General features: G+C 51.5%; 1 protein-coding gene across 1 annotated transcript in view; it reads right to left on the reverse strand.

Annotated features, from left to right (window-relative positions):
• Positions 1-25,288, reverse strand: part of LOC139247558 (uncharacterized) — a 110,925-nt gene that overhangs the window by 79,385 nt on the left and 6,252 nt on the right. Inside the window, exons 3-6 of the mRNA XM_070871668.1 lie at positions 24,522-24,722; positions 21,958-22,146; positions 8,096-8,362; positions 6,419-6,619 (exon numbers count right to left, since the gene is read on the reverse strand). Coding sequence (XP_070727769.1) covers positions 6,419-6,619; positions 8,096-8,362; positions 21,958-22,146; positions 24,522-24,722 — 858 coding nt within the window. The remainder of the gene's footprint in view (positions 1-6,418; positions 6,620-8,095; positions 8,363-21,957; positions 22,147-24,521; positions 24,723-25,288) is intronic.

Genomic DNA, 25,288 nt, shown 5'->3' on the forward strand with positions numbered 1-25,288 from the left:
TGAAAACATATATATTATATTCTCCCATGGTGATACTCAGAGGAGTATCAGAGCCATTTATTTTAGATGTGCTGTTTGAAGTGTGACAGGAAGGAAGTGTGACAAAGGCAGGCGATGAGAGATGGACTGGTAACTTTATTGATGTTGGGGGGGTGAGAGAGTGTGTGTGAGCAAGAGAGAGGTTGAGAGAGAGCGTGAGAGAGAGAGAGACAGAGTGTGGATATGTGGGTGTGTGACCTAACTGGACTAATAATGCAGAGGCCTATACAAATGATCTGGACACACGAGTTCAAATCACACCAGGGCAGCTGGGGAGAATTAAAATTCAATTCATTCTGGGTTAAAAAGCTGGTGTCCGTAATGGTGACCCTGAAACTATAGTCAGAAAAAAAACCATGTGGTTCACGAATGTCCTTTAGGGAAGGAAATCTGCTGCCCTTACCCTCTCTGGGCCTATATGTGACTCCAGACCCCACAGCAATGTGGTGGCCTCTGACTTGCCCCTCTAGACACACCACCTTCTCGAGGGCAATTAGGTCCGAGCAGTAAGTGCTGGCCTTACCACAGCCCATGAACGAATTAAATAAGAATTGAGCTCCACTGGAAATTTCAACATCAGTTCCCGATCGAATGGTACAATCTGCGTAAGTGCCATCTAGGACAATCGGGGCCTGTGGAACCCCTCCCTTCCCTCAATCTTTTCCTGCCTCCGAGGATGGGCAAATGGCAAGCATTTAAAGATCACATGGATGAACTTCAGCAATTGTACATCCCTGTCTGGCGTAAAAATAAAACGGGGAAGGTGACTCAACCGTGGCTAACAAGGGAAATTAGGGATAGTGTTCAATCCAAGGAAGAGGCATTTAATTGGCCAGAAAAAGTAGCAAGCTGGAGGACTGGGAGAAATTTAGAATTCAGCAGAGGAGGACAAAGGGTTTAATTAGGAGGGGGAAAATAGAGGAAGCTTGCAGGGAACATAAAAACTGACTGCAAAAGCTTCTATAGATAAGCGAAGTGAAAAAGATCAGAGAAGACAAATGTAGGTCCCTTACAGTCAGAATCAGGTGAATTTATAATGGGGAACAAATGGCAGGCCAGTTGAACAAGTACTTTGGTTCTGTCTTCACGAAGGAAGACACAAATAACCTTCCGGAAATACCAGGGGACCGAGGGTCTAGTGAGAAGGAGGAACTGAAGGATATACTTATTAGTCAGGAAATTGTGTTGGGGAAATTGACGGGATTGAAGGCCGATAAATCCCCGGGACCTGATAGTCTGCATCCCAGAGTACTGAAGGAAGTGGCCCTAGAAATACTGGATACATTGGTGATCATTTTCCAACAGTTTATCGACCCTGGATCAGTTCCTATGGACTGGAGGGTAGCTTAATGTAACCCCACTTTTTAAAAAAGGAGGGAGAGAGAAAGCGGGTAATTATAGACCGGTTAGCCTGACATCAGTAGTGGGGAAAATGTTGGACTCAATTATTAAAGATGTAATAGCAGCACATTTGGAAAGCAGTGACAGGATCGGTCCAAGTCAGCATGGATTTATGAAAGGGAAATCATGCTTGACAAATCTTCTGGAATTTTTTGAGGATGTAACTAGCAGAGTGGACAAGGGAGAACCAGTGGATGTGGTGTATTTGGACTTTCAAAAGGCTTTTGACAAGGTCCCACAAGAGATTGGTGTGCAAAATTAAAGCACATGGTATTGGGGGTAATGTACTGACGGGGATCGAGAACTGGTTGGCAGACAGGAAGCAGAGAGTCGGGATAAATGGGTCCTTTTCAGAATGGCAGGCAGTGACTAGTGGGGTGCCGCAGGGTTCAGTGCTGGGACCCCAGCTATTAACAATATACATTAATTATTTAGATGAAGGAATTGAATGTAATATCTCCAAGTTTGCAGATGACACTAAGCTGGGTGGCGGTGTGAGCTGTGAGGAGGATGCTAAGAGGCTGCAGGGTGACTTGGATAGGTTAGGTGAGTGGGCAAATGCATGGAAGATGCAGTATAATATGGATAAATGTGAGGTTATCCACTTTGGGGGCAAAAACAGGAAGGCAGAATATTATCTGAACAGTGACAGATTAGGAAAAGGGGAGGTGCAACGAGACCCGGGTGTCATGGTACATCAGTCATTGAAAATTGGCATGCAGGTACAGCAGGTAGTGAAGAAGGCAAATGGCATGTTGGCCTTCATAGCGAGGGGATTTGAGTATAGGAGCAGGGAGGTCTTACTGCAGTTGTACAGAGCCTTGGTGAGCCCACACCTGGAATATTGTGTTCAGTTTTGGTCTCCTAATCTGAGGAAGGACATTCTTGCTATTGAGGGAGTGCAGCGAAGGTTCACCAGACTGATTCCCGGGATGGCAGGACTGACATATGAAGAAAGACTGGATCGACTGGGCTTATATTCACTGGAGTTTAGAAGGATGAGAGGGGATCTCATAGAAACATATAAAATTCTGACGGGACTGGACAGGTTAGATGCAGGAAGAATGTTCCCGATGTTGGGGAAGTCCAGAACCAGGGGTCACAGTCTAAGGATAAGGGGTAAGCCATTTAGGACCGAGATGAGGAGAAACTTCTTCACCCAGAGAATTGTGAACCTGTGGAATTCTCTACCACAGAAAGTTGTTGGGGGCCAGTTCGTTGGATATATTCAAAAGGGAGTTAGATGTGGCCCTTACGGCTAAAGGGATCAGGGGGTATGGAGAGAAGGCAGGAGTGGGGTACTGAAGGAATGATCAGCCATGATCATATTGAATGGTGGGGCAGGCTCGAAGGGCCCAATGGCCTGCTCCTGCACCTATTGTCTATGTTTCTATGCAGGTCCAGCAAGTGATCAGGAAGGCCAATGGTATCTTGGCCTTTATTGCAAAGGGGGATGGAGTATAAAAGCAGGGAAGTCATGCTCCAGTTACACAGGGTATTGGTGAGGCCACACCTGGAGTACTGCGTGCACAGTTTTACTCTCCGTATTTATGAAAGGATATACTTTGCTTTGGAGGCAGTTCAGAGAAGGTTCACTCGGTTGATTCCGGGGATGAGGGGGTTGACTTATGAGGAAAGGTTGAGGAGGTTGGGCCTCTACTCATTGGAATTCAGAAGAATGAGAGGTGATCTGATGGAAACGTATCAGATTATGAGGGGGGCTCGACAAGGTGGATGCAGAGAGGATGTTCCCACTGATGGGGGAGACTAGAACTAGGGGGCATGGTCTTAGAATAAGGGGCCGCCCATTTAAAACTGAGATGAGGAGGAATTTCTTCTCTCAGAGGGTTGTAAATCTGTGGAACTCGCTGCCTCAGAGAGCTGTGGAAGCTGGGACATTGAATATATTTAAGACAGAGATAGACAGTTCCTTAACCGATAAGGGGGCGGGCAGGGAAGTGGAGCTGGGTCCATGATCGGATCAGCCATGGTCGTATTAAATGGCGGAGCAGGGCTCGAGGGGCCGAATGGCCGGCTCCTGATCCTATTTCTTATGTTCTTATATCCGATGTAATCCTGTGTAATCCTAATCCCGTGAATGAATACAAAACTCATTTAAGTCATGATATATTTTATTGCCAATTACCAAAATTCACCCCGCGAATGAAACAGTCTTCACGCAAGCGTATTCTTCACTGTTCGAACTACAAAAAAACACGCAAGATTCCGTCAAATCCTCGGTCAAAGCTCTCAGTTCTCAGCTGTACCTGGATAGGATCCCAGAATTGTAATCCTCACCATCATCGGCAGACCCTCGGAATCGAGGAAGATTAACTCTAACACGAGTTCTCGGGTGACTGAACAGTCCAATACGGGAACCACAGACCCTGTCACAGGTTGGGACAGATAGACGTTGAGGGAAGGGGATGGTGGGACAGATAGACGTTGAGGGAAGGGGAGGGTGGGACAGATAGACGTTGAGGGAAGGGGAGGGTGGGACAGGTTTGCCGCACGCTCCTTCCGCTGCCTGCGCTTGCTTTCTGCGTGCTCTTGGCGACGAGACTCGAGGTGCTCAGCGCCCTCCCGGATGCACTCCCTCCACTTCGGGCGGACTGGTCTTTGGGCCCAGGGACTCCCAGGTGTCGCTGGGGATGTTGCACTTTATCAGGGAGGCTTTGAGGGTGTGTCCCTTGTAACGTTTCCTCTGCCCACCTTGGGGCTCGCTTGCCCGTGAAGGAGTTCCGAGTAGAGCGCTCGCTTTGGGGAGTCTCGTGTCTGGGGGACATGCGGACAATGTGGCCCTACCCAGCGGAGCTGGTCGAGTGTGGTCAGTGCTTCGATGCTGGGGATGTCGGGCCTGGTCGAGGACGCTAACGTTGGTGCGTCTGTCCTCCCCGGGGGGATTTGCAGGATCTTGTAATAATACTTCAAAAGTAATCGCGCGAAAGCGAAGGCCTGCGTTTGTCGTCCAGCGACAAAGCCTGAATCGCCATCGATCAGAAATCGGTAAATTGCTTTGAGGTGAAACACAGAACGGTGTTGGTCAGAGCTCCTGATCCCATCACTCCCAGCCAAGAGTGACTGAATTTTCCAGCCCGTCGGAAACTTCACATCAACGTTATCAAACAATAATTGAGGCCAAGCTGAAGGAGAAGGGGTGCCTAAAACTGGGGTCAAATAGGAAGTTTCCAAGATGATGACCGAACTTCCTTAACTCCACTTTCCCGTCCGATCCCCGTACCCCTCGATATCCAAAAATCTCTCGCTCTCAGCCTTGAATATACTGAAAGACTGAGCCTCTCTGGGGCAGAGAATTCCAGAGATTCACCAACCTCCCACTGAAGAAATTCTTCCCCATCTGACCTTACCCCTAAATGGCCAATTCCTTGATCCTGAGATTGTGTGGCCTCTCGATTGAGACTCTCCCCACAGCCAGGGGCTGAAACATCCTGTTACACTGCCGCTGATGGGGGAGACTAGAACTAGGGGGCATGGGCTTAGAATAAGGGGCCGCCCATTTAAAACTGAGACGAGGAGGAATTTCTTCTCTCGGAGGGTTGTAAATCTGTGGAACTCGCTGCCTCAGAGAGCTGTGGAAGCCGGGACATTGAGTATATTTAAGACAGAGATAGACAGTTTCTTAACCGATAAGGGGGCGGGCAGGGAAGTGGAGCTGGGTCCATGATCGGATCAGGCCACGATCGTATTAAATGGCGGAGCAGGACTCGAGGGGCCGTATGGCCCACTCCTGCTCCTAAGTGCTTATGATTTTAGGGCTTATCAGTATTAGGAGGGTCTGAGGTATTGGGAGTTCCTCCCCCTCAGGGTAGGGATTGTAATCGACCGATTGTATGCAAAACTCGCCGGTGTATGTAAAGCGCGCTCGAATGGGTCTTAGGAAGGGCCAACAGCAAAGGATGCTGGTTAATGAACCATCATAAGTCGCCAACATTGCATTGACCCGAAGCACAGACTGATGGAGGATGAAAACCTACACTCAGAACTGAATAACACATCCACACCGGGCAGTGGGACCTTCATAAGTCGAGAAATGTCGGCAACCCCGGAAAGCAAGGTTACTTCACACGTCACAAGGAAACACAGAAAATAGGAGCAGGAGCAGGCCATTGGGCCCTTCGAGCCTGCCCCACCATTCAATATGATCATGGCTGACCATTCCCTCAGTACCCCACTCCTGCCTTCTCTCCATACCCCCCTGATCCCTTTAGCCGTAAGGGCCACATCTAACTCCCTTTTGAATATATCCAACGAACTGGTCCCAACAATTTTCTGTGGTAGAGAATTCCACAGGTTCACAATTCTCTGGGTGAAGAAGTTTCTCCTCATCTCGGTCCTAAATGGCTTACCCCTTATCCTTAGACTGTGTGAGCCCTGGTTCTGGACTTCTCCAACATCGGAAACATTCTTCTTGCATCTAACCTGTCCCGTCCCGTCAGAATTTTATATGTTTCTATCAGATCCCCCTCTCATCCTTCTAAACTCCAGTGAATATAAGCCTAGTCGATCCAGTCTTTCTTCATAGGTCAGTCCTGCCATCCCGGGAATCAGTCTGGTGAACCTTCGCTGCACTCCCTCAATAGCAAGAATGTCCTTCCTCAGATTAGGAGACCAAAACTGAACACAATATTCCAGGTGTGGCCTCACCAAGGCCCTGTACAACTGCAGTAAGACCTCCCTGCTCCTGTACTCAAATCCTCTCGCTATGAAGGCCAACATACCATTTGCCTTCTTCACCGCCTGCTGTACCTGCATGGCCAACTTTCAATGACTGATGTCCCATGACACCCAGGTCTTGGGACGATCGCTCCATCCCAGGAATCAGTCGGGTGAACCTTCATTGCATCCCCTCTATGGCAAGTATATCCTTATCTTCTTCCACCACAGCCATCACCACTCCTCCCACCCCCCCAGCTGTTATTTCAGACCCCCGCGGACTCCTCACTCGAGATATCCTCACTCGAGATGTCTTCACTCGAGGGGACCCAGCCGTTATTCATCACGTTGCTGTTCCCGATCTGGACAGCCCTCATTCGCTCAGCAAGGATCTCGACGTTCAATTCGCAGCCCGACTCCGAGGCACCTCCCCCTCGGTCCGAGGCCCCGTCCACCTCCGAGGCCCCTCCCCCGTGGTCCTCAGCACCTTCCGGCTCCGACCACCCTGTGGGAGGACAGCGAAAGAAAAACCTTGCGTTTGTAAAGTCTCCTTTGCCGTGCCTTGAGTCACTAAAACCCCAACTGTTCACCGGATGTCCCAGAGCACCTCACAGCCCAGTGAAGACGTTTCCGAAGTGCGCTCACTTGGGGAAACCCGGCGGCCAATTCGCGCACAGCAAGCTCCCACAGGCAGCCACGTGATAATGACCCGGACCAGCTGTTTTAGTGATGTTGGTTGAGGGATAAATATTGGCCCCAGGACAATTCGGGGATAATTCTCCTGCTCTCCTTCCAAATAGTGGCCCCGGGATCATTCACAGAAACCCGAGAGGACAAACGGGGCCTCGGTTTAATGTCTCATCATTAAAGTCAGTACAGCGCTCCCTCAGTACTGCCCCTCCGACAGTGCGGCACTCCCTCAGTACTGCCCCTCCGACAGTGCGGCGCTCCCTCAGTACTGCCCCTCCGACAGTGCGGCACTCCCTCAGTACTGCCCCTCCGACAGTGCAGCACTCCCTCAGTACTGCCCCTCCGACAGTGCGGGGCTCCCTCAGTACTGCCCCTCCGACAGTGCGGCGCTCCCTCAGTACTGCCCCTACGACAGTGCGGCACTCCCTCAGTACTGCCCCTCCGACAGTGCAGCACTCCCTCAGTACTGCCCCTCCGTCAGTGCGGCGCTCCCTCAGTACCGCCCCTCCGACAGTGCGGGGCTCCCTCAGTACTGCCCCTCCGACAGTGCGGCACTCCCTCAGTACTGCCCCTCCGACAGTGCGGCACTCCCTCAGTACTGCCCCTCCGACAGTGCAGCGCTCCCTCAGTACTGCCCCTCCGACAGTGCGGGGCTCCCTCAGTACTGCCCCTCCGACAGTGCGGCACTCCCTCAGTACTGCCCCTCCGACAGTGCGGCACTCCCTCAGTACTGCCCCTCCGACAGTGCGGGGCTCCCTCAGTACTGCCCCTCCGACAGTGCGGGGCTCCCTCAGTACTGCCCCTCCGACAGTGCGGCACTCCCTCAGTACTGCCCCTCCGACAGTGCGGCACTCCCTCAGTACTGCCCCTCCGACAGTGCGGCACTCCCTCAGTACTGCCCCTCCGACAGTGCAGCACCCCCTCAGTACTGCCCCTCCGACAGTACGGCGCTCCCTCAGTACTGCCCCTCCGACAGTGCGGCACTCCCTCAGTACTGCCCCTCCGACAGTGCGGCACTCCCTCAGTACTGCCCCTCCGACAGTGCGGCGCTCCCTCAGTACTGCCCCTCCGACAGTGCGGCACTCCCTCAGTACTGCCCCTCCGACAGTGCAGCGCTCCCTCAGTACTGCCCCTCCGACAGCGCAGTACGGTGCTCCCTCAGTACTGCCCCTCCGACAGTGCGGCACTCCCTCAGTACCGCCCCTCCGACAGCGCGGTACGGCGCTCCCAACTAGGGCTGGGCCCTTCCTGCCCTGTGTCGGGGGCTGTGGGACTGGGCTTGGAGGGTTACCTGATGCGGGCGATTCTCCCTTGCCGAAGTGACTGTTACTCATGGTGTTTCTGGAGCCCACTTGCGTGAAGCTGTCTCCCTGTACGTTGGTGGAGAAGGTGTTGGTACAGGGGCCGTGCTGCTGTATATTGTGGTCACCCACATGGTTATTGACAACGATGTTGTAGTGATTCTCCACCTTCGTGACCTGGATGTTGGGGCTGCCTGGTCCCACTCCTGTTCCTCTCCCTCGAGTCCCGTTGATCCCACTATCCCGGACTCCAGCATCTGCAGAAGAGGCAATAAGAAATAGGATCAGGAGTGGGCCATTCGGCCCCTCGAGCCCTGCTCCGCCATTTAATACGATCGTGGCCTGATCCGATCATGGACCCAGCTCCACTTCCCTGCCCGCCCCCCTTATCGGTTCAGGAACTGTCTATCTCTGTCTTAAATATATTCAATGTCCCGGCTCCCACAGCTCTCTGAGGCAGCGAGTTCCACAGATTTACAACCCTCTGAGAGAAGAAATTCCTCCTCATCTCAGTTTTAAATGGGCGGCCCCTTATTCTAAGACCATGCCCCCTAGTTCTAGTCTTCCCCATCAGTGGGAACATCCTCTCTGCATCCACCTTGTCGAGCCCCCCTCATAATCTGATACGTTTCGATAAGATCACCTCTCATTCTTCTGAACTCCAATGAGTAGAGGCCCAACCTCCTCAACCTTTCCTCATAAGTCAACCCCCTCATCCCCGGAATCAACCGAGTGAACCTTCTCTGAACTGCCTCCAAAGCAAAGTGTGTCCTTTGGTAAATACGGAGAGCAAAACTGTGCACGCAGTACTCCAGGTGTGGCCTCACCAATACCCTGTGTAACTGGAGCAAGACTTCCCTGCTTTTATACTCCATCCCCTTTGCAATAAAGGCCAAGATACCATTGGCCTTCCTGATCACTTGCTGTACCTGCGTACTAACCTTTTGTGTTTCATGTACAAGTAACCCCCAGGTCCCGCTGTACTGCGGCACTTTGTAATCTTTCTCCATTTAAATAATAACTTGCTCTTTGATTTTTTTTCTGCCATGACCTCACACTTTCCCACATTATACTCCATCTGACAAATTTTTGCCCACTCACTTTGTCATGTATAGAAACATAGAAAATAGGTGCAGGAGTAGGCCATTCAGCCCTTCTAGCCTGCACCGCCATTCAATGAGTTCATGGCTGAACATGCAACTTCAGTACCCACTTCCTGCTTTCTCGCCATACCCCTTGATCCCCCGAGTAGTAAGGACCTCATCTAACTCCTTTTTGAATATATTTAGTGAATTGGCCTCAACAACTTTCTGTGGTAGAGAATTCCACAGGTTCACAATTCTCTGGGTGAAGAAGTTTCTCCTCATCTCGGTCCTAAATGGCTTACCCCTTATCCTTAGACTGTGAGCCCTGGTTCTGGACTTCCCCAACATTGGGAACATTCTTCCTGCATCTAACCTGTCTAACCCCGTCAGAATTTTAAACGTTTCTATGAGGTCCCCTCTCATTCTTCTGAACTCCAGTGAATACAAGCCCAGTTGATCCAGTCTTTCTTGATAGGTCAGTCCCGCCATCCCGGGAATCAGTCTGGTGAACCTTCGCTGCACTCCCTCAATAGCAAGAATGTCCTTCCTCAGGTTAGGAGACCAAAACTGAACACAATACTCCAGGTGTGGCCTCACCAAGGCCCTGTACAACTGTAGCAACACCTCCCTGCCCCTGTACTCAAATCCCCTCGCTATGAAGGCCAACATGCCATTTGCTTTCTTCACCGCCTGCTGTACCTGCATGGCCAACTTTCAATGACTGATGTACCATGACACCCAGGTTTCGTTGCACCTCCCCTTTTCCTAATCTGTCACCATTCAGATAATAGTCTGTCTCTCTGTTTTTACCACCAAAGTGGATAACCTCACATTTATCCACATTATACTTCATCTGCCATGCATTTGCCCACTCACCTAACCTATCCAAGTCGCTCTGCAGCCTCACAGCATCCTCCTCGCAGCTCACACTGCCACCCAACTTAGTGTCATCCGCAAATTTGGAGATACTACATTTAATCCCCTCATCTAAATCATTAATGTACAATGTAAACAGCTGGGGCCCCAGCACAGAACCTTGCGGTACCCCACTAGTCACTGCCTGCCATTCTGAAAAGTACCCGTTTACTCCTACTCTTTGCTTCTTGTCTGACAACCAGTTCTCAATCCATGTCAGCACACTCCCACCAATCCCATGTGCTTTAACTTTGCACATTAATCTCTTGTGTGGGACCTTGTCGAACGCCTTCTGAAAGTCCAAATACACCACATCAACTGGTTCTCCCTTGTCCACTCCACTGGAAACATCCTCAAAAAATTCCAGAAGATTTGTCAAGCATGATTTCCCTTTCACAAATCCATGCTGACTTGGACCTATCATGTTACCTCTTTCCAAATGCACTGCTATGACATCCTTAATAATTGATTCCATCATTTTACCCACTACCGATGTCAGGCTGACCGGTCTATAATTCCCTGTTTTCTCTCTCCCTCCTTTTTTAAAAAGTGGGGTTACATTGGCTACCCTCCACTCCATAGGAACTGATCCAGAGTCAATGGAATGTTGGAAAATGACTGTCAATGCATCCGCTATTTCCAAGGCCACCTCCTTAAGTACTCTGGGATGCAGTCCATCAGGCCCTGGGGATTTATCGGCCTTCAATCCCATCAATTTCCCCAACACAATTTCCCGGCTAATAAGGATTTCCCTCAGTTCCTCCTCCTTACTAGACCCTCTGACCCCTTTTATATCCGGAAGGTTGTTCGTGTCCTCCTTCGTGAATACCGAACCAAAGTACTTGTTCAATTGGTCCGCCATTTCTTTGTTCCCCGTTATGACTTCCCCTGATTCTGACTGCAGGGGACCTACGTTTGTCTTTACTAACCTTTTTCTCTTTACATACCTATAGAAACTTTTGCAATCCGTCTTAATGTTCCCTGCAAGCTTCTTCTCATACTCCATTTTCCCTGCCCGAATCAAACCCTTTGTCCTCCTCTGCTGAGTTCTAAATTTCTCCCAGTCCCCAGGTTCGCTGCTATTTCTGGCATCTTACATTATTATATATAACTGTATCCGAAAATGCTATACATGACTGTAATCACCATCAACACACATCGAGGCCTTTTCATGTACAATCGATGCCCATTCGGCATCAGGTCGGCAGCTGCCATATTCCAGCGCAACATGGAGAGTCTGCTCAAGTCCATCCCGGGGACGGTTGTATTTCAAGACGACATACTTATCACGAGCAGGGACACCGACTCCCATCTCCGTAATTTGGAGGAAGTACTAAAGTGGTTGGATCGGGTCGGCCTACGAGTCAAGAAATCCAAGTGTCTGTTTCTCGCGCCCGAGGTTGAATTTTTGGGCAGAAGGATTGCCGCTGATGGAATCCGCCCAACAGAGTCCAAAACAGAAGCAATTCGCCTGGCATCCAGGCCCCGGAATGTCTCGGAACTGCACGCCTTTCTCGGGCTACTCAACTACTTTGGGAACTTTATGCAGAACTTGAGCACGCTGCTGGAGCCTCTCCACGTGCTACTCAGGAAGGGGTGCGATTGGTTTTTGGGGGGACACCCAGGAACGCGCCTTCAATAAGGCACGCAACCTTCTGTGTTCCAACAGTGTTTGGACTTTCTTTGACCCAGTTAAAAAGTTAGTTCTCACATGCGATGCGTCAGTGTATGGGATCGGGTGCGTTTTACAACATGTCAATAGTGCGGGCAAATTACAACCCATAGCTTATGCCTCCAGGTCACTTTCGCGGGCGGAGCGCGGGTACGGAATGGTAGAGAAGGAGGCGCTCGCGTGCGTGTACGGTGTCAAAAAGATGCACCAATACCTTTTTGGGGCCAAATTCACGTTAGAAACCGACCACAAGCCCCTCACGTCGCTCCTATCCGAGAGCAAGGCAATAAACGCCAACGCCTCGGCGCGAATTCAGCGGTGGGCACTCATGCTGGCTTCCTATGACTATATCATAAGGCACAGACCAGGCACAGACAACTGTGCCGACGCGCTCAGCAGGCTACCCCTGGAGACCACGGAAGGGTCTGATGAACAGGACTGTGAGATAGTCATGGCAATCAATGCCTTTGAGTCCACAGGTTTGCCCATGACGGCTCGCCAAATCAGAGCCTGGACGGCCAGCGACCCCACGTTATCCCGAGTAAAAAGATGTGTCCTAACCGATGACTGGGCAGAGGCTCGCGATGCCTGCCCCGAGGAATTAAAACCCTTTCACAGGCACATGCATGAACTGTCACTACAAGCTGACTGCCTGATGTGGGGCAGCCGAGTGGTCATGCCTCTGTGAGGCAGAGGGGCATTTGTCCGGGAGCTCCACCGCGAGCACCCGGGGATCGTTCTCATGAAGGCCACAGCCAGATCCCACGTCTGGTGGCCTGGTATTGACGCGGACTTGGAGCTCTGCGTCCGAAGGTGCACCATTTGTGCCCCACTCAGCAATGCCCCCAGGGAGGCTCCACTGAGCCCCTGGCCCTGGCCTACCAAACCGTGGTCGCGGGTGCACGTAGACTATGCGGGCCCATTCATGGGCAAAATGTTCCTCGTAGTTGTAGATGCATTTTCAAAGTGGATCGAGTTCACCATTTTAAACTCGAGCACAACCTCCACCACTGTGGAGAGCCTCACAACCATGTTTGCAACGCACGGAATCCCTGACATATTGGTCAGTGACAATGGTCCGTGCTTCACCAGCGCAGAATTCCAAGACTTTATAATTGACCACGGCATAAATCACGTCAAGACGGCACTGTTCAAGCCGGCCTCCAACGGCCAGGCGGAGAGAGCAGTGCAAATCATTAGAAATATAGAAACATAGAAACATAGAAAATAGGTGCAGGAGTAGGCCATTCAGCCCTTCTAGCCTGCACCGCCATTCAATGAGTTCATGGCTGAACATGCAACTTCAGTACCCCATTCCTGCTTTCACGCCATACCCCTTGATCCCCCGAGTAGTAAGGACTTCATCTAACTCCTTTTTGAATATATTTAGTGAATTGGCCTCAACTACTTTCTGTGGTAGAGAATTCCACAGGTTCACCACTCTCTGGGTGAAGAAGTTTCTCCTCATCTCGGTCCTAAATGGCTTACCCCTTATCCTTAGACTGTGACCCCTGGTTCTGGACTTCCCCAACATCGGGAACATTCTTCCTGCATCTAACCTGTCCAGTCCCGTCAGAATTTTATATGTTTCTATCAGATCCCCTCTCATTCTTCTGAACTCCAGTGAATACAAGCCCAGTTGATCCAGTCTTTCTTGATATGTCAGTCCTGCCATCCCGGGAATCAGTCTGGTGAACCTTCGCTGCACTCCCTCAATAGCAAGAATGTCCTTCCTCAAGTTAGGAGACCAAAACTGAACACAATACTCCAGGTGTGGCCTCACCAAGGCCCTGTACAACTGTAGTAAGACCTCCCTGCTCCTATACTCAAATCCTCTCGCTATGAAGGCCAACATGCCATTTGCTTTCTTAACCGCCTGCTGTACCTGCATGCCAACCTTCAGTGACTGATGTACCATGACACCCAGGTCTCGTTACACCTCCCCTTTTCCTAATCTGCCAGCATTCAGATAATAGTCTGTCTCTCTGTTTTTACCACCAAAGTGGATAACCTCACATTTATCCACATTATACTTCATCTGCCATGCATTTGCCCACTCACCTAACCTATCCAAATCACCCTGCAGCCTCTTAGCATCCTCCTACAGCTCACACTGCCACCCAACTTAGTGTCATCCGCAAATTTGGAGATACTACGTTTAATCCCCTCGTCTAAATCATTAATGTACAATGTAAACAGCTGGGGCCCCAGCACAGAACCTTGCGGTACCCCACTAGTCACTGCCTGCCATTCTGAAAAGTACCCATTTACTCCTACTCTTTGCTTCCTGTCTGACAACCAGTTCTCAATCCACGTCAGCACACTACCCCAATCCCATGTGCTTTAACTTTGCACATTAATCTCTTGTGTGGGACCTTGTCGAACGCCTTCTGAAAGTCCAAATATACCACATCAACTGGTTCTCCCTTGTCCACTCTACTGGAAACATCCTCAAAAAATTCCAGAAGATTTGTCAAGCATGATTTCCCTTTCACAAATCCATGCTGACTTGGACCTATCATGTCACCTCTTTCCAACTGCGCTGCTATAACATCCTTAATAATTGATTCCATCATTTTACCCACTACTGAGGTCAGGCTGACCAGTCTATAATTCCCTGTTTTCTCTCTCCCTCCTTTTTTAAAAAGTGGGGTTACATTGGCTACCCTCCACTCCAAAGGAACTGATCCAGAGTCAATGGAATGTTGGAAAATGACTGTCAATGCATCCGCATTAAACAAGGCATGCTTAAAATCCAAGGTCCCACGCTGCAGGGTCACCTGTCGCGACTGCTGTTGGCATACAGATCTCATCCGCACTCACTGACTGGGATCCCCCCTGCGCAACTGTTGATGAAAAGGACTTTAAAAACAAGGCTCTCATTAATCCTCCCAGACATGCATGAAATCGTTGAGGCAAAGCGCCGTAAGCTGACTGAGTACCATGACCGAAAATCGAGGAGGAGATGGAATGAGATAGGGGACAAAGTGCTTGTGTTAAACTATGGCAGGGGTCCCAAATGGCTTGCAGGGACAGTAACGGACAAGGAAGGAAACAGGCTACTGGTAGTACAAATGGACAATGGCAAAACCTGCCGGAGGCATGTAGACCAAGTCAAAAGCAGATTCACCAACAACAGTGCGGAACCAGAGGCAGACTACAATGTGGAACTCGCACCACACCTGGTGGACAGACAGAGGGAACAACCTGAGGAAAGGGCAATCCCAACAGACAGCCCAGGCGAGTCAACAACAATCACACTAATCGAAACAGACAGCCCAGGCGAGATACCAGCAACCACACCCAAAGAAAAACAGGCACCAAGGCAAACAACTGAACCACAACTCAGACACTCCACGCGAGAGCGTAGACCACCTGAGAGACTGAACCTATAAAGACAATAAGACCTTGGGGGAGGGTGATGTCATGTACCTTACATTATTATCTATAACTGTATCCTAACATGCTATACATGACGGTAATAAGATCTGACCTGTAACCACCAGCATACCTTACCACCAGGGGTGCACTTGCAAGAGACAGGTATATAAGGGCAGGTCTCAGGCAAGTGCAGCATTCCAGAGCTGTGAAATAAAGGTGCAGGTCCAGAGTGACCTTGCCTTCACGACATGCCTCGTGTGAGTCTGTACTGAGGGGACAGGACTTTACACACTGAGCCTGTCTGTGTCCTTTTGCAGATTTTGTGTGTCCTCCTCACACATTGCTTTTCCTCCCATCTTTGTGTCGTCAGCAAACTTGGCTATGTTACACTCGATCCCTTCTTCCTTTAGGAGAGACACAGGGAAGTCATAGAGCAGCAGAGAAGGAGACGGCCATTTGGCCCATCGAATCTGCACCCACTCTTTCGAAGAACAAGCCAGTTAGTCCCATTCCTACCCCCTCCCTGCTCATCCCCCAGGTCCCTGCAATGTTTCGCGGCCGACGTGAGTGGGCAAAAACGTGGCAGGTGGATTATAATGTGGAGAAGTTATCCACTTTGGGAGGTAAAATAAAAAAAACAGGGTATTTTTAAAACGCTGAGAGATCGGGAATCGTTGGGGTACAGAGGGACCTGGGTGTCCTTACACACCAATCGCTGAAGGTTAACGTGTAGGTACAGCAAGCAATTAGGGAGGCAAATGGTACGTTGGTCTTTATTACAGGAGGATTTGAGACTAAGAGTAAAGACGTCTTACTGCGATTATATCGGGCCCTGGTGTAACTAAGCTTGGCTACGTTACACTCAGTCCCTTCATCCAAATCATTGATACAGATTGTAAATAGCTGGGGCCCCAGCACTGATCCCTGCTGCACCCCACTAGTTACAGCCTGCCCACCCGAAAATGACCCGTTTATTTCCAACCCTCTGTTTTCTGTCCGTTAACCCATCCTCAATCCATGCTAGCACCGTGCACAGTTCTGGTCTCCATATACCTGGGTTACACCACACTGGGAGCACCGTGCACAGTTCTGGTCTCCATATACCTGGGTGAGACCACACTTGGAGCACCGTGTACAGTTCTGGTCTCCATATACCTGGGTGAGACCACACTGGGAGCACCGTGCACAGTTCTGGTCTCCATATACCTGGGTGAGACCACACTGGGAGCACCGTGCACAGTTCTGGTCTCCATATACCTGGGTGAGACCACACTGGGAGCACCGTGCACAGTTCTGGTCTCCATATACCTGGGTCAAACCACACTTGGAGCACCGTGCACAGTTCTGGTCTCCATATACCTGGGTTAGACCACATTGGGAGCGCCGTGCACAGTTCTGGTCTCCATATACCTGGGTTAGACCACACTGGGAGCACCGTGCACAGTTCTGGTCTCCATATACCTGGGTTAGACCACACTTGGAGCACCGTGCACAGTTCTGGTCTCCATATACCTGGTTTTAGACCACACTGGGAGCACCGTGCACAGTTCTGGTCTCCATATACCTGGGTTAGACCACACTGGGAGCACTGTGCACAGTTCTGGTCTCCATATACCTGGGTTAGACCACACTGGGAGCACCGTGCACAGTTCTGGTCTCCATATATCTGGGTTAAACCACACTTGTAGCACCGTGCACAGTTCTGGTCTCCATATACCTGGGTTAGACCACACTGGGAGCACCGTGCACATTTCTGGTCTCCATATACCTGGGTTAGACCACACTTGGAGCACCATGTACAGTTCTGGTCTCCATATACCTGGGTGAGACCACACTGGGAGCACCGTGCACAGTTCTGGTCTCCATATACCTGGGTTAGACCACACTTGGAGCACCGTGTACAGTTCTGGTCTCCATATACCTGGGTGAGACGACACTGGGAGCACCGTGCACAGTTCTGGTCTCCCTATACCTGGGTTAGACCACACTTGGAGCACAGTGCACAGTTCTGGTCTCCATATACCTGGGTTAGACCACACTGGGAGCACCGTGCACAGTTCTGGTCTCCATATACCTGGGTTAAACCACACTTGGAGCACCGTGCACAGTTCTGGTCTCCATATACCTGGGTGAGACCACACTGGGAGCACCGTGCACAGTTCTGGTCTCCATATACCTGGGTTAGACCACACTGGGAGCACCGTGCACAGTTCTGGTCTCCATATACCTGGGTGAGACCACACTGGGAGCACCGTGCACAGTTCTGGTCTCCATACACCTGGGTGAGACCACACTGGGAGCACCGTGCACAGTTCTGGTCTCCATATACCTGGGTCAAACCAAACTTGGAGCACCGTGCACAGTTCTGGTCTCCATATACCTGGGTTAGACCACACTTGGAGCACCGTGCACAGTTCTGGTCTCCATATACCTGGGTTAGACCACACTGGGAGCACCGTGCATAGTTCTGGTCTCCATATACCTGGGTTAGACCACACTTGGAGCAACGTGCACAGTTCTGGTCACCATATACCTGGGTTAGACCACACTTGGAGCACCGTGCACAGCTCTGGTCTCCATATACCTGGGTTAGACCACACTGGGAGCACCGTGCACAGTTCTGGTCTCCATATACCTGGGTTACACCACACTGGGAGCACCGTGCACAGTTCTGGTCTCCATATACCTGGGTTAGACCACACTTGGAGCACCGTGCACAGTTCTGGTCTCCATATACCTGGGTTAGACCACACTGGGAGCACCGTGCACAGTTCTGCTCTCCATATACCTGGGTTAGACCACACTTGGAGCACCGTGCACAGTTCTGGTCTCCATATACCTGGGTTAGACCACACTTGGAGCACCGTGTACAGTTCTGGTCTCCATATACCTGGGTGAGACCACACTGGGAGCACCGTGCACAGTTCTGGTCTCCATATACCTGGGTGAGACCACACTGGGAGCACCGTGCACAGTTCTGGTCTCCATATACCTGGGTGAGACCACACTGGGAGCACCGTGCACAGTTGTGGTCGCCATATACCTGGGTTAGACCACACTGGGAGCACCGTGCACAGTTCTGGTCTCCATATACCTGGGTGAGACCACACTGGGAGCACCGTGCACAGTTCTGGTCTCCATATACCTGGGTGAGACCACACTGGGAGCACCGTGCACAGTTCTGGTCTCCATATACCTGGGTTAGACCACACTTGGAGCAACGTGCACAGTTCTGGTCGCCATATACCTGGGTTAGACCACACTTGGAGCACCGTGTACAGTTCTGGTATCCATATACCTGGGTGAGACCACACTGGGAGCACCGTGCACAGTTCTGGTCTCCATATACCTGGGTTAGACCACACTGGGAGCACCGTGCACAGTTCTGGTCTCCATATACCTGGGTTAGACCACACTTGGAGCACCGTGCACAGTTCTGGTCTCCATATACCTGGGTTAGACCACACTTGGAGCACCGTGCACAGTTCTGGTCTCCATATACCTGGGTTAGACCACACTGGGAGCACCGTGCACAGTTCTGGTCTCCATATACCTGGGTTAAACCACACTTGGAGCACCGTGCACAGTTCTGGTCTCCATATACCTGGGTGAGACCACACTGGGAGCACCGTGCACAGTTCTGGTCTCCATATACCTGGGTGAGACCACACTGGGAGCACCGTGCACAGTTCTGGTCTCCATATACCTGGGTGAGACCACACTGGAAGCACCGTGCACAGTTCTGGTCTCCATATACCTGGGTCAAACCACACTTGGAGCACCGTGCACAGTTCTGGTCTCCATATACCTGGGTTAGACCACACTTGGAGCACCGTGCACAGTTCTGGTCTCCATATACCTGGGTTAGACCACACTGGGAGCACCGTGCACAGTTCTGGTCTCCATATACCTGGGTTAGACCACACTGGGAGCACCGTGCACAGTTCTGGTCTCCATATACCTGGGTTAGACCACACTGGGAGCACCGTGCACAGTTCTGCTCTCCATATACCTGGGTTAGACCACACTTGGAGCACCGTGTACAGTTCTGGTCTCCATATACCTGGGTTACACCACACTGGGAGCAGTGTGCACAGTTCTGGTCTCCATATACCTGGGTTAGACCACACTTGGAGCACCGTGCACAGTTCTGGTCTCCATATACCTGGGTGAGACCACACTGGGAGCACCGTGCACAGTTCGGGTCTCCATATACCTGGGTGAGACCACACTGGGAGCACCGTGCACAGTTCTGGTCTCCATATACCTGGGTGAGACCACACTGGGAGCACCGTGCACAGTTCTGGTCTCCATATACCTGGGTCAAACCACACTTGGAGCACCGTGCACAGTTCTGGTCTCCATATACCTGGGTTAGACCACACTTGGAGCACCGTGCACAGTTCTGGTCTCCATATACCTGGGTTAGACCACACTGGGAGCACCGTGCATACTTCTGGTCTCCATATACCTGGGTTACACCACACTGGGAGCACCGTGCACAGTTCTGGTCACCATATACCTGGGTTAGACCACACTTGGAGCACCGTGCACAGTTCTGGTCTCCATATACCTGGGTTAGACCACACTGGGAGCACTGTGCACAGTTCTGGTCTCCATATACCTGGGTTACACCACACTTGGAGCACCGTGCACAGTTCTGGTCTCCATATACCTGGGTTAGACCACACTTGGAGCACCGTGCACAGTTCTGGTCTCCATATACCTTCGTTAGACCACACTGGGAGCACTGTGCACAGTTCTGGTCTCCATATACCTGGGTTAGACCACACTGGGAGCACCGTGCACAGTTCTGGTCTCCATATACCTGGATTAGACCACACTGGGAGCACCGTGCACAGTTCTGGTCTCCGTATACCTGGGTTAGACCACACTGGGAGCACCGTGCACAGTTCTGGTCTCCATATACCTGGGTTAGACCTCACTGGGAGCACCGTGCACAGTCTGATTTCCATATACCTGGGTTAGACCACACTGAGAGCACCGTGCACAGTTCTGGTCTCCATATACCTGGGTTAGACCACACTGGGAGCACTGTGCACAGTTCTGGTCTCCATATACCTGGGTTAGACCACACTGGGAGCACTGTGCACAGTTCTGGTCTCCATATACCTGGGTTACACCACACTGGGAGCACCGTGCACAGTTCTGGTCTCCATATACCTGGGTTAGACCACACTGGGAGCACTGTGCACAGTTCTGGTCTCCATATACCTGGGTTAGACCACACTGGGAGCACTGTGCACAGTTCTGGTCTCCATATACCTGGGTTAGACCACACTAGGAGCACCGTGCACAGTTCTGGTCTCCATATACCTGGGTTAGACCACACTAGGAGCACCGTGCACAGTTCTGGTCTCCATATACCTGGGTTAGACCACACTGGGAGCACCGTGCACAGTTCTGGTCTCCTTACCCAAGGAAGGATACACTTACTGTAGAGAGAGTGCAGCGAAGGTTCGCCAGACTGATTCCTGGGATGGGGGGATTGTCCGATGAGGAGAGATTGAGGAGACGGGACCGATATTCTCTGGAGTTTAGAAGAATGAGAGGGGATATGATTGAAACAGACAGGGTTCTGACAGGGCTTGACAGGGTAGATGCAGGGAGGATGTTTCCCCCGGGCTGGGGAGTCTAGAACCAAAGGTCACAGTCTCAGGATAAGGGCTCGGCCATTGAGGACTGAGATGAGGAGGAATTTCTTCACTTAGAGGCTGGTGAATCTCCGGAATTCTTTGCCCCAGAGGGCTGTGGAGGCTCAGTTATTGAGTATGGTCACTGGTTAGGCCACAGCTGGAGTACTGTGTGTACAGTTCTGGTCACCACATTACAGGACAGGTGTGATTGTACTAGAGAGGGTAAAGAGGAGATTTACCAGGATGTTGCACTGGAGAGGGTACAGAGGAGATTTACCAGGATGTTGCACTGGAGAGGGTACAGAGGAGATTTACCAGGATGTTGCACTGGAGAGGGTACAGAGGAGATTTACCAGGATGTTGCACTGGAGAGGGTACAGAGGAGATTTACCAGGATGTTGCACTGGAGAGGGTACAGAGGAGATTTACCAGGATGTTGCACTGGAGAGGGTACAGAGGAGATTTACCAGGATGTTGCACTGGAGAGGGTACAGAGGAGATTTACCAGGATGTTGCACTGGAGAGGGTACAGAGGAGATTTACCAGGATGTTGCACTGGAGAGGGTACAGAGGAGATTTACCAGGATGTTGCACTGGAGAGGGTACAGAGGAGATTTACCAGGATGTTGCACTGGAGAGGGTACAGAGGAGATTTACCAGGATGTTGCCGGGACTGGAGAATTTTGGTGATGAGGAAAGATTGGATAGGCTGGGGTTGTTTTCTCTGGAACAGAGGAGGCGGAGGGGAGACCTGATTGAGGTGTATAAAATGATGAGGGGCCTGGATCGAGTGGATAGGACGGACCTGTTCCCCTGGGCAGAGCGGGTCAACAACCAGGGGGTGTGGATTGACAGTAATGGGGGGGGAGGTTTAGAGGGGGAAATGTCTTCACCAGAGGGGGGTGGGGGTCTGGGGCAGGGTCTGGGACGGAACTCACGGTCTGAAAGGGCGGGAGAGGCAGAAACCCTCACCACAGCAGGCAGTGCACCTTGAAGTGCCGTATGCTACAGGGCGAGGGAGCGAGAGCGGGGAAAGTGGGATTAGGCCGGGATGGCTCTTGGTCGGCCCGCGCCAGGCGGTCACGATGGGCCGGAATGACCTCCTCCCTGTGCTGTAAACTTCTATATTTTCAGTGCCTCACCTGCACAGCCCCTGTCCTCGATGCAAAGCCACCCCTTGCCGGATTGGCTGACCAGGCACTTCGCCTCAAGGGCGTAGAGGGAGGGATTCACGTCCTTACGGGACACGCAACCCAGTGCCTTGGCGATCTGCAAGGCGGACATATGTCCCTGCTCCTTCAGCAGTCCCAGGATAGACAGCTCCACCGTACCTGCAGAGAGAGGGAGAGGTTGAGCGAGGGCAAGTGCGTGTCCTTGTACACCAGTCACTGAAAGCAGACATGCAGGTACAGCAGGCCGTGAAGGAGGCAAATGGTGTGTTGGCCTTCATAGCGAGAGGATTTGAGTATAGGAGCAGGGAGGTCTTGCTGCAGTTGTACAGGGCCTTGGTGAGACCACACCTGGAATATTGTGTTCAGTTTTGGTCTCCTAATCTGAGGAAGGACATTCTTGCTATTGAGGGAGTGCAGCGAAGGTTCACCAGACTGATTCCCGGGATGGCAGGACTGACATATGAAGAAAGATTGGATCGACTGGGCTTGTATTCACTGGAGGGCAGGACTGTCGTATGAGGAGAGATTGGGTCAACTAGAAACATAGAAAATAGGGGCAGGAGCAGGCCATTGGGCCCTTCGAGCCTGCCCCACCATTCAATATGATCATGGCTGATCATTCCCTCAGTACCCCACTCCTGCCTTCTCTCCATACCCCCCTGATCCCTTTAGCCATAAGGGCCACATCTAACTCCCTTTGAATATATCCAACCAACTGGCCCCCAACAACTTTCTGTGGTAGAGAATTCCACAGGTTCACCACTCTCTGGGTGAAGAAGTTTCTCCTCATCTCGGTCCTAAATGGCTTACCCCTTATCCTTAGACTGTGAGCCCTGGTTCTGGACTTCCCCAACATTGGGAACATTCTTCCTGCATCTAACCTGTCCAGTCCTGTCAGAATTTTATATGTTTCTATGAGATCCCCCTCTCATTCTTCTAAACTCCAGTGAATATAAGCCCAGTCGATCCAGTCTTTCTTCATATGTCAGTCCTGCCATCCCGGGAATCAGTCTGGTGAACCTTCGCTGCACTCCCTCAATAGCAAGAATGTCCTTCCTCAGATTAGGAGACCAAAACTGAACACAATATTCCAGGTGTGGCCTCACCAAGGCCCTGTACAACTGCAGCAAGACCTCCCTGCTCCTATACTGCTCCTTTCAGGGTGATCCCTGTAACGTTTCCTCTGCCCACCTTGGGCTCGCTTGCCCGTGAAGGAGTTCCGAGTAGAGCGCTTGCTTTGGGAGTCTCGTGTCTGGGGGACATGCGGACAATGTGGCCCTGCCCAGGGGAGCTGGTCGAGTGTGTGGTTAGTGCTTCGATGCTGGGGATATTAGCACACTCTACCTACACATGGAACACGGACTCCACTCGACCGTAGAAATTACAGGCAGCCTGGGAGCCCGTGAACCGACTTAAAATCCGATTGCACGGGCACTGCTCCGCGCACCACCCAGGCCAAGTCCCCGATAAACAGAGGGAGGACCCCAGCCTCCTCCAGGCGGCAAAATGTTGCACCATGGCGTGTCCGGACGGCAGACGAGGATGGCAAAGTGGAGCACGTGGCAAAGTGTGAGGTCAGGCACTTTAACAGAAGGAAATCAAAGAGCAAGTTATTATTTAACTGGAGAAAGATTACAAAGTGCGGCAGTACAGCGGGACCTGGGGGTTACTTGTACATGAAACACAAAAGGTTAGTATGCAGGTACAGCAAGTGATCAGGAAGGGCCAATGGTATCTTGGCCTTTATTGCAAAGGGGATGGAGTATAAAAGCAGGGAAGTCTTGCTCCAGTTACACAGGGTATTGGTGAGGCCACACCTGGAGTACTGCGTGCACAGTTTTGCTCTCCGTATTTACGAAAGGACACACTTTGCTTTGGAGGCAGTTCAGAGAAGGTTCACTCGGTTGATTCCGGGGATGAGGGGGTTGACTTATGAGGAAAGGTTGAGGAGGTTGGGCCTCTACTCATTGGAATTCAGAAGAATGAGAGGTGATCTTATGGAAACGTATCAGATTATGAGGGGGGCTCGACAAGGTGGATGCAGAGAGGATGTTCCCACTGATGGGGGAGACTAGAACTAGGGGGCATGGTCTTAGAATAAGGGGCCGCCCGTTTAAAACTGAGATGAGGAGGAATTTCTTCTCTCAGAGGGTTGTAAATCTGTGGAACTCGCTGCCTCAGAGAGCTGTGGAAGCCGGGACATTGAATATATTTAAGACAGAGATAGACAGTTCCTTAACCGATAAGGGGGCGGGCAGGGAAGTGGAGCTGGGCCCATGATCGGATCAGGCCACGATCGTATTAAATGGCGGGGCAGGGCTCGAGGGGCCGAATGGCCGATGTTTTTGCCCACTCACTGAGCCTGTCTGTGCAGATTGCAGAGTACAGGCCCGTTCTACACAAGCTCTCACCATTAGACGGCCCTCTCACCCCACGGATCGGTCTCGTGTCCCTTCAATGCACCACCTCCAAGCAAGTATATCCTCGCCCCGCGATAAGGGGCCCTGTGCTGCTCGCTGTCCGGAGGTACCTACCCTTCGGTGTGCCATCGCCCCCGCTCACCCGCTGTGCTGCCCAGTCCTTGACCCCGACCTTCTCGGCCTCCTGTCGTTCCTGCAGCTGGTACAGGCAGCGCTGGACCACGTTCTTCGGCTGACGGAGCTCCTGAGCGAGGCTGTGCGCTGTCCTTGGCGACTTGGCTCGGAGACACGACAGGACGGACTGCATCAGGTCTGCTGGGAGAGAGGATCCAGCCGGGATTAATGGGTTGTCCCGCCCGCAATCCGCACAGACCCGGAGGCGTAGTTCGAACTGCGCTGTGGGCCCCAACTACTTACAATCTCTATTAACAACGACCTGGATGAAGGGACCGGGTGTAACTTTCTGTGGTAGAGAATTCCACAGGTTCACAACTCTCTGGGTGAAGAAGTTTCTCCTCATCTCGGTCCTAAATGGCTTACCCCTTATCCTTAGACTGTGTGACCCCTGGTTCTGGACTTCCCCAACATCGGGAACATTCTTCCTGCATCTAACCTGTCCCGTCCCGTCAGAATTTTATATGTTTCTATGAGGTGCCCTCTCATTCTTCTAAACTCCAGTGAATATAAGCCCAGTCGATCCAGTCTTTCTCCATATGTCAGTCCTGCCATCCCGGGAATCAGTCTGGTGAACCTTCGCTGCACTCCCTCAATAGCAAGAATGTCCTTCCTCAGATTAGGAGACCAAAACTGAACACAATATTCCAGGTGTGGCCTCACCAAGGCCCTGTACAACTGCAGTAAGACCTCCCTGCTCCTATACT

Source organism: Pristiophorus japonicus, unplaced genomic scaffold (assembly GCF_044704955.1).
Source record: "Pristiophorus japonicus isolate sPriJap1 unplaced genomic scaffold, sPriJap1.hap1 HAP1_SCAFFOLD_272, whole genome shotgun sequence".
NCBI lineage: Eukaryota > Metazoa > Chordata > Chondrichthyes > Pristiophoridae > Pristiophorus > Pristiophorus japonicus.